Genomic DNA, 14533 nt, shown 5'->3' with positions numbered 1-14533 from the left:
TGTTGGAGAGTTTGGATATAAGATGCAAAGAGCACAACACGATTAGTTCAGCTCCAGTGTTGTTTTTTGTTTTGTTTGCGGTGGCGTGAGGCAGAGGAAATACAAGAGGGAAAGAAAGTCTGTTAGGGTTTCAACCGATGTTTACAAGGTTGCATGTGCGGCTTGGCAGACTTATTGCCTGGATTTAAGCATGCAGTTTCAATGGTCTAGCCTTAGCCACCGGCTGCATGCTTAAATGTGTGCGCAGAATCTCCCTTTGACTTTTGGATAACTTCAGAACTCCATAATAAATGTCAGATTAGGTCGAATAACTGATTTGTTTTTCAGAACCCTCATTAAAAGTTGTAACACTTTTGCCTCGATCCTTTTGCTCGTTCTCGAAAATGCACCCTCACTTTAAAATGGGAAAAGATAACCTTCTCTTTGTGACCTTTGTTCATCTCTCCCTCATGTTCCTCGGAGATTATTGCACCAGAAGCATCAAAGAAAATCCAGAAAGGGTTTGTAAACTCACTCAACTCTGTGTGAGATTTCTGTGCAAAAGAGAGAAAAGCTTAACAAGTGCTGGCTGATGTCAGCCTCTGGTCTGCTGAATTCTCTGCAGGGGTCTTTCTCTAATGAAGAACTCTGAGTCTGTCACTGATTGGAACCCAGTGCAACACAGGGTAAAAGGATCAGATGCATTCACACATTTTTTGATCCCCCTCTCACTGGGGCAATTAGCCCAGTAAGCTCAAACAAATAGGGGATACGATGAACCGTGTCCATCAGGGGCCACTCATTAACTGTGATGAAGTTATTGTTGGCCAGCAGAGCGATGGAGGCACTCTTGGGGCATCCCAGTCATCCTCACTCTTCAGGTCTGCATGCGTGCACGCCACAGGCTTTGTAGTAAAGTGATACTGTCTGAGGGGATGCTAAAGAAAAAAAGGGGTCTTGAAGATTTCAATATTTGTTGTTGCAAGACCGAGAGACAGAGAAAGTGTGCAAGAGGTGTGTGGGAGGCTATAGTTCTTGTGCCAAAGCCGGCATAATGCTTCATACAATAGCTCGAGTGTGGGTGAGGGGATCTTGGCGCTTGAATGTTCTTTACTTTAGAGGGAAAAGACGCGCTGTCAGGAGGGGAGGAGGGAGAGCTAGATTTCTTATCCTGAGCCCCCCCCCACACCCCCACCTCCTACCTTTGTAATTGAATGCAGCCATCTATATGAAGTGGGCTTCACAGAGAAAAGCCTGCAGGATGTGCATGCACATAGACACGTCTCTTTGTCTCCTCTGCCTTCCTCCGTGTAGACTGAAGTACGCTGCAGAAGAGTGAAGCAGACATCGAAATGTCCTCGTCTCTGTGCAAGGTTTATGCTGTTACTGAAGCATGGAGGAGTTTTCTACAATCCGGAGGTCATGCCATAACATTACATGGTTTGAATCCATCTACACTTGTAATCCTCTGAGAAATACCCAGAACCCAAAACAGTGAAATCATGAGCACAGAGGTCGAGGAGAGGCGGGGCCGGGGTATTATTGGAGCAGTCTCACTTTACCCTAAACCATGTGCTCTGTGTACTTTTCATACTCCTCTTTTGCCCTTTCACTCTCCCCTCTTTGGGTAATATCTGAACTCATTATGCTTTTTACGTCTCAGGTTTCAAAACGTTCATTCTTCCTTCATGACAGTAAGCGCTCTATTTTCCTTTTCCGGGCCTGCAGTGCATAGAGACAGATTATGACATCTCGATGCTACAAAACGCGAAGCTGTTTAAGAAAAATGCCGTTGTCCTACTTCACCTCTGTGTTGCAGGTGCTATTTCATGGCTTCGTTCAGTGTAGTACTTGGCGTCGACTGTGGCCGCTGGCCACTGAATGGAAAGGCATGCTTCCTGGTGGCTAATGAGGTGCTGAACCCAGCCTCTTGTTTGTATCAGGAGCACCTGGGCCAACCACAGCCAGCCGAGGCCAGACAATGGAGTCAGTCTAGCATTTCCACAGAGGTCTGCCCATTCAAATCATCTACAACCCTGGGACACAAACTCCCACACTTCATAAAATGAAGGCAAAACAGAATGCGGACCGAGACTGCCCCATTCTTTTTCAACAAGGAAACTATTGTTTGTCTTCACACGCCCTCTTTCCCAGGCCTTGCGATGCTATCCTCCTTAAAGGAACGAGGCAAAAGCAAAAGAATTCGGCTGAAATGCAGCACAGTGTTTGTTCTTTGGAAATGTAACACATACAAGAGCTGCAACTGTCACTGTTAATTTCCCTTTCTGAGCTCTGTCTGGCTCACCTGGAGGACAGAAACAGCACAGAGGTCATTTTCAATTTCATGTATGTGAAACATCTTGATAGAACCCACAACACAGTCTGTAACTGAATTCTTGGAGTGATGACATTAGGTTAAACACAAAATTGAATGCTGAATCCTACAGTTTGGCGGTGAGAATCAGAGATGAGCGTTGTCCTAGTCCAGGGTTAGACAACTCCAGGCCTCAAGCACTGGTGTCCTGCAGGTTTTAGATCTCACCCTGGGCCAACATACCTGAATCAAATGATTAGTTCATTACCAGGCCTCTGGAGAACTTCAAGAGATGGTGAGTAGGTAATTTAGCAATTTGAATCAGCTATGTTGGATCAAGGATGCATCTAAAATCTGCAGGACACCGGCACTTGAGGCCTGGAGTTGCCTACTCCTGTCTTAGTCTCTTTACTTAAACCAGATGATGATGTATGGTTTCCTTTTCTTTCCCAAGCAATCATTTTAGCTCTAATGCCACTGGTAAACTAGAAAATACACTCACTAACCACCTTTGTGCAAAGGTACTGCTTATAAGGTTGGGGAAACCTGCAGTCAGCTGAGACTGAAGAAGTCACTGGGATGAGTGGCGAAACGTTTCCCACTGAAAATGCTACGTCCAGATGAACAGAATTAACCTTTTGGGATCTAAATATTATGTTGTCAAGCTCAGGAAATTATAAAAACTTCAAATGCAAAACACAGAACTGACATTTATTCCACTTTGTCTTTTGGTTTAAACAGATGCAGGAAACCGGCTTGTAGCTCAAGAGGCATTAAGAAAACCATCTACTCTACGCCGGCCACCTGCACGCACGGGAGAAGCAATCTCCAGTAAGTAACTGTGAATACGATATTATTTTGACTAGACGGCAATTCTCATCTCAGTTTTATTCTTGTAATGCCAAACCACAACAAAATTAATCTCAGGATGCATAACACAGTGAGGAAAAGATCTTTTAGGTACAAAGGTAGGGAGATGGTTTAAGTAAGAACTTGGTAATTTAGTTGGTAACAGAGGGAAGACAACAGCTCCCGTTTAGGAGGTAAAAACCTCACAACCAGGCCCAGGGTGGAAAACAAAGATATAACAATAACAATCAATAGCAGGGTGATGGGGTCAGCACATTGCACATGATACCTATAGAGGACAAAGAACAAACCGCAGGAGAAAGAAGGCACAAAGCTAATGACATTTCATCACACGGGGAGTGAAAAGAGTAAAAGAGCAGTGCTCAGTGGATCACGTGAGGTCAACCAGCAGCTTGAGCCTTTGGAAGCATAATTGGGGATGATTCAGGGTCACCTGATCCAGCTCTCACTATAAGCTTTATCAAAGAAAAAGTTTAAGCCTAATCCTAAAAGTAGGTATGCCACATCTTTACATGTCTGATTCCTCCAACTAAAATCTGTTTTTCAGATTGTCTCAACTGCAGTCGAATCACTGCTATGAGCGACAGGCTGAACACGCTGGAGGAGAAGGTGAAGACTTTTACTTGTTCAGACGCAGCATGTGAAACGCTGAGGAACGTGACTGGCCTACATTAAACAATCGTATTGTTTTAATTACCTGCGCTTGTTTTATGTTTTCCTGCACCAGGTCCAATTACTCACAGCTCCGGCCTCCATATCGCATCGCCACCTTCAGGGTAAAGTGGGAATTGCTCCAGAGACCTCGTTACTGATGGGGGCTGTGCCCGCTCAGGGAGCTCCTGGTGAGCAGGGACCTGCAGGTAGGTGTATCCTGCTCTCACGTGTCAAGTTTAGGCATTTCCATTTAGTTCCGTCAACGTTTACGTTTAATAATTAAGTCAGAAATCATTCCTTGCAGCTTTTCCTGCTCGCTACCTGCACACCTCTGCTCGTATCCTGTTTCACCCAATGCACACGCACTTATTTCCTTTAACAAAAGTCAGAGTGCAGCTCTCTTTCAGCTCTGTGAGCGTCCTCTCCTTTCCTGGAGTTGAGCCCAGCACTGGCTGCAGCTAAAGACGCAGTCATCAGTGTTGTTATACCATCAGCAAGAGAAAGATTTGATTTACTGGACTTTCAAATTAAAGACTTTTATTTGTCTTAAATGAGACAAACCTGGAGAAATTGAGTGCTGTTTGGTCTACCGCTCTGGCTGAGTTACTCCCCAGTGCTCATCCACTGCTCCCTGTGTCAAAGAAAAAGCTCCCTGATCCATTTGTAAATCAGAAATATAAAACATCTTTCTGAACCAGTTCCTTCTCCCCACAGGATAAACCATTTCTAAACCAGCACCCTGTGAGTTTTCCTCTGGTGCCACCTTCAGGCCAAAGTGCACTCTTATGTAATGCATAGTGAAGGCTTGGTTTAGATTTTCCTCATTCTTCCTGTTCTTCAGCACCACTATGTGTGGGGTGTTGCTTAACTGTTCTGGTGGAGGTTCTGCTGAATAAGACCTTAATAGATTCTGATATAAATGAAATCATTTAATGTCTTTACGCTGTTCTCTGCAGGTTTTATACGACTGTTTCCAATAATGGAAGAGCTGCAAATGAAATCTGACGTGTAAAATTGCTTCCTTTTAATAAAGTATTCCCAAAAATCACTACAACCAAAGCTTTACATAAACCCCAAGAGTTGCCTAGGTAAGGGAAATCAGTTTCCTGTGTTAGAATTAACTAGCCCTTTAAAATGTATATAAAATTGGCACTTTAAAAATGTTTTATTTTCTAGCTAAAACATTTAATGAGCCCTAATACTGACCTATAAACACAATGACACATTCTTCCTGTGACTGTTTGCACCTCATCCTTTGGTGGATTATACTTGGATTGTTTTTATCAAACCTCTCCTGTTTTAATTTCAGGTCCTCAGGGTGAAAAGGGAAGAGATGGGCTTCCTGGCAGAGATGGTAAATTGTAACTTTCAGTTGATGTAAAACTACTTAAGATGTAAACCAGTTAGGGCTTTGCGATTACTCATGGCTGTTTCCTTCTCTTAGGGAAGCCAGGGTCTCAAGGGCTGCCAGGTCCTATTGGGCCTCGAGGTGGGGCCGGGGCAAGGGGCCCGTCTGGAGCCCCTGGATCAAAAGGATCCCCTGGACCAGCAGGTAACGGTGGACTCAAGGAAAAGGTCTTTGTTAGCAGAGATAAGAGTAACAAATAAACCTCGTCCTGTTGTAAAGTTGCATGTGTGCCACTAAGAGAGAGGGTATGTCAGATCAGCTGTTTAGTTATTGCCTATCTAGTCACTATTGTCTGTGGAACAATGGCTAACAAGAGGCCAAAGGGCTATGAAAACAACAGGAGAGTATCTCCTCCTGACCTGTGATGTCCATATCCAGAGCGTTTGTCTTTCCCTCAAACCTCTCAGTCGGCGTGCAGACCCTCCAGCACTAAATGCTGGGACAATCCAACCCCCCTTGAGGCCTGCTGGTAACTTACTGGAATTTGAGTATTTTGCTGGTTGGCTTTGAAAATCATAGGTTTCTAAAAAGTGCATGCTCCAGAAGCAAAGTAGCAAAGTATTTGTTTTCTGACTGTATATAAACTCCCCAACATGTGTTGCTTTTCATGGTCGGCAGCCAGAACAGACACGGGATCATAAATCTGTTCCACAGATTCAGAGTTCAGTTGTTATGTACAAATAATAAATGACCTGCGGGGAAAAACGTAAATCCGGAGGCAGCTGTGACTTGAATAATGAATAAAGTAAATGGCGGTCTATAAGTGTGTCACAACATCTGCTCTTGCTATAAGCTGTTATTCCTCTGCTGTGGATCGTGAAGGGAGTGCCTCTCCTCTCAGGCTAACATGTGACCCCTGCTCTCTGCCTGCTGCTGGGTAAAGATGAGATTTGGAGCAAACGCTGAACTACAAACCCACCATGTGACTTCAATTGAAATGAACACAAGCGATACGTATACGAAATCCCAGAGCCTTATGATTTCCATATGCCCCTTTGGTGTTGGTGTTTTTCTATCTCCATTACTTCATAGGTATCCAAAAGCAGCGCTGTGGTTTTCTTATTTTACTGTACTGATTTTTATTTTTGTTTTTTTAACACTCAAAGAGAAAGATAAACACAGGCCTGGAATGCATCCAGTGTCATGCTAAATGTAGATAAATATGTTTCTTAAGCCAGAGGTTGTGGGAAAAATCAAAAGTGAACAGCTGTAGTTAGGAGAAGTGATGTTGTATGATATGATACGAGCCCTGATAACTTACAGGAGAGTCGTATTAAAATGCTGACTAATATTTTGCCATATCATCCCATAGTTGCTCTGGGGAACCATTATCCTAGAAGAAAAACTGAAATTGTTTTCCCTAATATGTCACAAAGGCTTTAAAGAGCTGCTTTTTCTGGCCCTCTGAACACTGTGCTGCATCTTGCAGCTTGCGATCTTCATGAAGCAGCCAAAGCAGCTGGTTTTGCTGCTGTTTCTTTACTGCGATCAGTAAAAATGTCAAATCAGATGCAATATATTATGCTGAAAATCTGTAAATAATGAAATGTCATTTAGTATATATACAAAAAAGGTGGTGGAGGGCGAGAGGTTGTGTTCAGCATACAGCCTGACCTCAGAGGAATCCAAACAATGAGGTCAGATGTCACTGTGGTGCTTTTTTCCATCTTCAAAATAACGCTTGGGGGTGACGAGGGTCCCTTTTGCTTATGCGCACTTACAGATTTGCCATTTTTGTGTATGTAGAGAGCATTTAATTTACTGTGAACCAGTCCAAGCAACACTTTGCAGAGTTTATTGTGTTTATTTGAATTTCCCATTGTAAAGATGCCAGCACTGGTAAATTAAAGACCATCTTCTAGTTAACTATAGACAAAAGAAAGTTTATACACCTCTCCTGTTCAGTCTAGCTCCTGATCTTACTCCACATGTAGACACAGACACACACTCACTCCTAAGAGACACTATGTTGCATCACTCAACACTTTATCTAATCTTTTTCCTCTCTGTTGTTTGTCCTCTTGTCGTCACATAAGCCACAGTCATTTATCATTCTGCCATGAGCTGTGCCTCTTCAGAGGAAACTCAGGTCTTATTTCGCTGTGACACATCCCTGCTGTACAGAACGTCTGTCACCATGGTGATTTTTCTGTCATGCCTACTCCCAGGCCCCCGTGGTCCAACAGGACTGCCAGGAGGGAGAGGTCTTCCAGGCCCGCCTGGCCCACCGGGGCCTCCGGGCCCTGCAGGTTCCCCAGCACCAGCCAGTGCCCGCATCCCAGAACCAGACCACAGTAAGACCCTGCGCAACTAAGAGACCTCATGTAGTTATTATGACACTAATTCACTACAAACATTTAAAATACCCATTTAGGTTTTTGATAAATCGAATCATTTCACGTTGTTAAGGAGCAAAGTTCAAATTCAGTTTAGTAGAACTAGTAAAAAAATATTTTTTTATTCTAAACTTTTTTTACACCTTTTCGCTTAACTGCTGTTAACTGCTGTGCTACTACCTAGTAATGTAGCCATCAGCTGTCAGCCTCAAGCAAAGATGGGGATTTGGGGTACAACACTTCTATTTAACTCCATAAACCCCAATTTATTTTTTATTTTCAGTCTCTTTATTGTCAAACTAAAGCATCTCCATCTCAAAGGACGTCAGCTGTTAGGACTTTTTAAAAACAGCCCACTTCCGCTTGATTTGCTGTATATTCCATTTAAATGTGACTTTATTCCTTTTTGTTTATAAAAATTGGTTCTGCTCTTTTACTTTGGTTCCAGTTATGACTTTTCATAACCTATTATTAACGGACCTAGATGTCCAAATGGTAAATAGGTCCATGTCAGATGTCACCACCTTCTCGCATGAATTGGTGTGTTTTTGAGCCAAACCAGTCACTGTTACTCCACGTCCAAACAAAATCAGCTTGTGTACGCACACAGATTCAGGCAGGGTGACATCAATTTTAAAGACTTCCAGCTTGACTCTTTAAACTAATGTTCACGTGTCTATAGCAGCCTTACAAAAGAAACAAAGAGAATAGGAAACAGGCAAGATGACGTTAATCCTTTAACTGCTACTTGCTCCTTGTTGTCTACCAGCCAAGTAGGACAGAATCAAAGAGTGTTAAATGGAGTCAGAGACAGAGAGATTGACACAGACTTCACATGCTGGGATGAGAACCTGTCCACCCCTGATGTCACTCAACAGCTTCCAGATGTAGGTCGCTCAGGCAGCTGAGGGAAGAGGTGGGGGTGGAGGGGGTGACAGACAGATGGGGGCCCACACCAGCTCTTCCAAGGTCAGCACACAGGCGGGTTTTATACATGGGTTCAGTGGTAAAAACAAAATATGCAGCACACCCGTTTGCAGGCTCCGGGTTCCTGTGTGGAGACGCAGGCTAGAGGTTGGCATGATTATTTCCGAAACTGTGGGTCATTTCTTTCACATCAAAGTAACAGCAGGGAACATAAGACGGGGGTTCTGTGCAGAGCTTCCTTTGGAAAACACTGGATTATTTGGCTTCGACATCTGCATCAGGATGTTGGAATTCCCGTCTGCAGGACTGGAGAGGGTTCCTAAACCAGCGGCCAACACGTAGTACTTAAGAACAGGACTGTTTAAAAGCATGACCTCAGTGTTTGTTAGTGGTCGAGCAGATTTTCATGTTACGTCAAGCCACAGATTCCAGTTTGTTGTAAGCAGGAAATGAAGAGTATCAGATACAAAAAAGCAGCCCTGATTTTTTTTAGTGGTGTGCAACAAGAATCAGGCAGCTGAAGGATGTTTCTGGGTTCTCTTCCTCCACCTTCTCTCTAATTCTCCTGAGGCCTCATGCTGTGATTGGACCTGTGTTTCCTGACAGTATAAAATGACCCAACAAACGTACATTTCCTCTAACATTCACACATGAACCACCCTCTTCAACTGGCCCTTCCTCTTCGAACACATGTGGCTGTGCATGCACAGTCAGTGCTGTTCAACAGTGGAAACTTTTTTGTTATGTCATGTTGAACTTTTATACGTATCAAACTACAGTTTAGTATATTTTACTGCCCTGGCGAAGTCGTGAGATTGAGTTTGACTGTTTATTGGAGTACACTGCCCTCTAGAGGTAAGGCTGATTTGTCACACAAAAACTTAACCATCCACTAAGATGCCTAACAGGGTGCATGTAGTTGGATCAAGAAGTTCATGTTTCTTATTATGAGATATTTTGCCATTTTGCTTCTTTATGAAATGTTGGTGAATGACCAATTTCTTATTTGGCACAGGCAAAATATGGCTCGCTTATCGAGCTTGGCTACCAAATTAGAACCTAATCAAAAACAGCACCATATGGAAATATAACCAAAATATAATTTGTTCTGTGGAGCTCATTGGGAGGACAGATGATGTTACTCATATCACAAGTCTCCTTTTATAGAATGAAACGCATGACAAATAAATTCAACTCAGTATTATAACTGAGGAAAATAAATTAATGGTATTTTAAGAGTTTGTTTAGATGGTGAAGCTACAAAAGTGGATTTTTTTTCTGCTTAAAGGAACTCATTTTAACTTTACCAATAGCTTCTGCTTTCCTTTAAACACACGTGCATTTTCTGTTTCAACTTCCAGATCGTGGAAAAGACCCTTTCTTCACCAACACCTTCCACGACTCTCGAGGGATACCTGTTCCAGGACCTCAGGGGCCTCCGGGACCTATTGGTGAGCATTAAACACTCTTAACAGCTTTATTAAAAAATATTAAACTACAGGACTGAATTCAAAGACACCACAAAAATCAAAGTGAAAAATTATGCAGCAGGTTAGTAGATTTTGCCAAAATATCAACAATAGTAGTTTGTATGGCCCCCCACGTGCTTGCCTGAAAACACTGTGGCTGCTAATGAGAAGACAGACGAGGTCCTGGGGGATCTCCCCCGTCTTCTGCACCAGGGGATCACTGAGGTGCAACGTGGGACAAAAAACATTTAGGTTTAGGTCAGGCCAGTGTGCAGGGCTCAGTCAATGGTATCAGTTCTTTTATTCTTTTATCCTCTCCGAACTGCCTGCATACTTCCCCTACATGAGGTCATTGTAGTACACCAGGAGGAACCCGGGAATCACTGTGTCAGTGTAGGGTCTGACAGTGGGTCATAGGATTTCATCCTGATACCTAATGGCATTCAGGGTGTTGTTGCCTAGCCTGTAGAGGTCTGTACATCCCTCCATGGATATACCTCCTCAGCTCATCACTGAGCCACTACCAAACTGGTGCAATGTTACAGGCAGTAAATGTTTTTCATTCTTAACCAGATGTCCAGAAAGAAATAAATATCCTTCAAAAACAAGTCCACACACTGATGACTACACTCAGGTGTGGTCACAACTCTGTATACACTCTAAACAAACTCAAATATGCAAAATGAACACAGCCCCTTTGCATGTCTTACAGTTTGAATGAACAAACATCTTGTGCAGTATCTCACTGTGTTATGATCTTTTTCTGTGTTATTATATTTTTATTGTGTACAGTTTGGACACTGACACAAGTTTTGGTTTTCTACCTGTTTTCGGAAACATTCTATAATTCTAATAATAATTCTAATTATACTTCTATAATGGACATGGACAAAATGTGTAGACGCTTTCATTTCAGTTTTCTTTTAAGGGTATACGAAGCCAAAGCTCTCCATGCAGGCTGCACAAGCCATCTTTAAGCTGCGAAAACAGAAAAACCTATCCGAAAAACTGCCACAATGGCAGGAGAGGCAAAATCTATAGTTTGGTACATAATGAGAAAGAGAGAAAGCACTGGTGAACTCAGCAATGCAAAAAGACCTGGACGTCCACAGAAGACAATAGTGGTGGATGATTGCAGAATTATTTGCAGGGTAATGATAAACTCCTTCACAACAACAAGTGAACAACACTATCCAGGAGGCAGACATTTTGATATCCAAGTCTACCATACAGAGAAGACTGCACGAAGACTGCGTGACATCCAAAGCAACCCAATAGTTTATTAAAGCAAAGAAGTGGAATATTGTTGAATGCCCAAGTCAGTCACCTGATCTTAAAGAAATTAGGCATGCATTTCATTTGTTGAAGATGAAACTTCGGACAGAAAGGCCCACAAACAAACAAACAGAAACTTAAAGCTACTGCAGTAAAGGCCTGGCAGGACATGAAAAAGGAGGAATCCCAGCATCATGGTGATGTCCATGAGTTCTAGACTTCAGGCTGTCATTGATGAATGACTGAGCTTTCAGTTATTAAATATGTCCAATTACTTTGAGCCCCTATAATGAAGGGATTGAGTTAGAAATGCTTTAGTTCCTCACATTTTTATGCAATCTTTTTATTCAACAAACTGAATTAAAGCTGGAAGTCTGCACTTTAACTGCATCTGAGTTGTTTCATTTAAAAGTCAATGATTGTCTCTGTCCATATTTTTATGGACCTAACTGTATATACTGATGCCTGTCAGTGATGCTTTTTATATTTATTTCTTTTAATATGCTTTTCATAATCTCCACTGATCTTTCTTCTCCATTTTGAAGATAAAGGCTTTGATAACATAAACTTATGAACACCTACAGGTTCTGTGTGTCACTATGTCAGGTTAAAAAGGTGTAAAACACAAAACTCTTGTGCTAATATAAATCTTTTAATCTGTTTTTCAGGTCCCCCAGGTCCTAAAGGCCCGGTAGGACCTCCTGGTCCAGCAGGACAAAATGTAAGTTTGCTCACAGCACAGCAGTGCACGATAGTCGCTGCATTAGATTTGTTTTTGTACAAATTTATCTGTGTCATTTTCAATTTCCTCTCTGCCTCAAAACAGGGAAAACCTGGAGTGCCTGGAACGCAGGGCCCCGTGGGGCCAAAGGGAGAACGTGGGGAGAGAGTGAGTAAACTTTGGCTTAGATTATTGATTTGTTGGATGGAGGCACAGCGCATGTTAATTACATTTTTGAAAATATAAAAAGCTTAGCTAAAAGACAAGTTTGTAGACATATTCAGAGAAAAGTAAAAAAGCACATGCAGTGCAGTGCGGTACAGTAAGACAATATTAGTTTATTATTAATATTTATTAACATGTTCTCAATGCAGTTAAAGAACATAATATATGCAAGACAATCAGATGATTCAATAAGCAAGTACATGTTTATTTAGATTTATATGTGCGGTGCTTAATGTCTTCAGACTTTTATATCTCATACAACGATCAACCCATAAATATGTCACTTTGTGCGTTCTTCTCTTGCAATAATGATAATAATATAAATATTAAAAACACAAAGAATTAACATTTTATCTTCATGGTTATGTGTTCCTCATCATAATCCCCATCATTCAGAAACTACTTGAACCACTTTTAGCAGTAATAACTTGAAGCAACTGTAATCAGCGTGAAGAATTTTGGCTCACTGTTATTTTGTTGATGCACAGCTCTCTTAAGGCCCCGTCACAGCATCTGAATCAGGTTTTTGACTTTGTCTGGTTCATTGCAACACAACGATTCTTTTCTCTTCCAGCCATTCTGTTTCAGATTTTCTTCGCTTCTCGGTTTTGTCTTGCTTCTGAATTTGGATTTGTTTTTGTTACATAAATAGTGATAGAATGTAATCAGGACTATACAATGATGATTTTTTTTTCTGCTATGCTCTAATATGTAAAACCTTAGAGGTGAGAGAGGATGTACTTTCTTTTTCACAACCATAATGTTAATGAGAACTATCGAAGGGGAAAAAGCTTTAGTTTGTTTTTTTGGTTTTTTTAAGGGACTCTTTCGAAAGATTTAGCTGTTTTTTCTTTGTTTGACAACTTAATGACACAAGTCTTTGATTTTTCAGGGACCTTCAGGTTACCCAGGAGAGAGGGGCTTGAGCGGCGAGCCGGTAAGCCACCTCTGCATGTGGAAAAGGGGAGAATATCAACACCCTGTCATATTGGGTTATTTTAGTATAAACTACATTCACCAGCAGCACTGTAAACCACATTGACCAACAAAGCTGCAATCAGAGAGAGAATGTGCTCTTTCTTTTGATGTGAACTGCTGCATCACACCAATTTTTCTGTTAACATTTCTTCACAGGGAGCACCAGGACCAAAAGGAGAACCGGGAGAGAAGGGATTGCCGGTAAGATGCCAGCTGCTGGTAGTTCACAGTTCAAATGGTGACACACAACCTGAACAAGAAGTCGTAGTCAGGAGGTTTCAAAAGTTTTAATATTAGGCATGAAACGTATGCTTAATCCTTACATTTCTTTCACTTGTTTCTCATTTTACAAGAGCAATCCAAATGTAAGATATTTTTATTCATGTCATCATCTCTTCACTGTGTAGCCAAGTTCTCAGTTTATGCTTTGATCTGTTTGCAGTCACCATATTTGTGGTGGTGATTGACCACAAAGTGGTGATTGAGCAGCATCTTTTTTTCTCTCAGGCTCAGACTTTTCAGACTGTTGATTGTCACGTGGTCTCTGCTTTACTTTGTTGTTTATGTTTGATCATATATGACTGTATCGTTTGATCTGTGTGTGTTTGTACGTTAACGTGTTTTTGTTTGGTCCTCGGGGTGTGCTCTGGACTGCTGTCCTCTTGACCCTAAAGCTCCCTCTGCAAGCTGCTGTCCCCATGGCTACCTTTCACAGTCATCTTTTCAGCATCTGACTTTGGCATATACATCTAAAAATACAAAAACATACCAAGAGAACAGCTCGATGCGGTCATGTCCTTTTAAAGGCAAAATTCTTTATTATTCCATGTGAATTAAAACAAACTGATTTCACAGACTATCGAATATTCAGTGACTCACAGAAGAAATGTGCGAAATGTATATGCCAAATCACTCCATATGTGTCAGTGGTGGGTGGTGTTGGTTTAGAGGTGTTGATGTGGTGTGAGTGGAGTGGATACAGCTATCCCCTTTTCTCCCCCAATGCAACCTTGCATGAATTTGTCCTAAATTGCTATACTGAATAAACTATTCTCTTATCTGGATGTGTTAATCAACTAAAAGTATATCTAATGACTAATAACAGAGTGCGGTTAAAAACAGAAAAAAGGCAAAGTAGATGTAAACTTCCAAAGAGTGTCTGTGAGGCTGCATTAAAGCCAACAAGCATAATATGTTTACTGATTTTTAGGAGGTGCGGCTTATTGATAGATTAAACTTATAACGTGATTGTGATGCAGGATGAACGGTCAGAGGATCAAGACTCATCCTGAGGGGATTTTGAAAACCTGTATCGAGCATCATGGCGATTAACCAATAATGCTAAGATATTTTACTAAAACGACAAATGCTCGCCTC

The 14533-nt window shown here is 41.7% G+C and overlaps 1 protein-coding gene across 2 annotated transcripts in view; it reads left to right on the top strand.

Annotated features, from left to right (window-relative positions):
* Nucleotides 1-14533, top strand: part of emid1 (EMI domain containing 1) — a 55545-nt gene that overhangs the window by 38091 nt on the left and 2921 nt on the right. For both annotated transcript variants that reach the window (XM_082554608.1, XM_082554609.1), the window contains 11 exons: nucleotides 3035-3124; nucleotides 3711-3772; nucleotides 3891-4023; nucleotides 5127-5171; nucleotides 5262-5369; nucleotides 7394-7519; nucleotides 9850-9939; nucleotides 11901-11953; nucleotides 12059-12121; nucleotides 13071-13115; nucleotides 13313-13357. In XM_082554608.1, the coding sequence (XP_082410734.1) occupies nucleotides 3035-3124; nucleotides 3711-3772; nucleotides 3891-4023; nucleotides 5127-5171; nucleotides 5262-5369; nucleotides 7394-7519; nucleotides 9850-9939; nucleotides 11901-11953; nucleotides 12059-12121; nucleotides 13071-13115; nucleotides 13313-13357 (860 nt within the window). The remainder of the gene's footprint in view (nucleotides 1-3034; nucleotides 3125-3710; nucleotides 3773-3890; nucleotides 4024-5126; nucleotides 5172-5261; nucleotides 5370-7393; nucleotides 7520-9849; nucleotides 9940-11900; nucleotides 11954-12058; nucleotides 12122-13070; nucleotides 13116-13312; nucleotides 13358-14533) is intronic.

The sequence above is a fragment of the Aulonocara stuartgranti genome (assembly GCF_965226115.1).
Source record: "Aulonocara stuartgranti genome assembly, chromosome: 12".
Taxonomy (NCBI): domain Eukaryota; kingdom Metazoa; phylum Chordata; class Actinopteri; order Cichliformes; family Cichlidae; genus Aulonocara; species Aulonocara stuartgranti.
The sequence above is the reverse complement of the archived record's forward strand: the minus strand, read 5'-3'. Positions and strand labels throughout refer to the sequence as shown.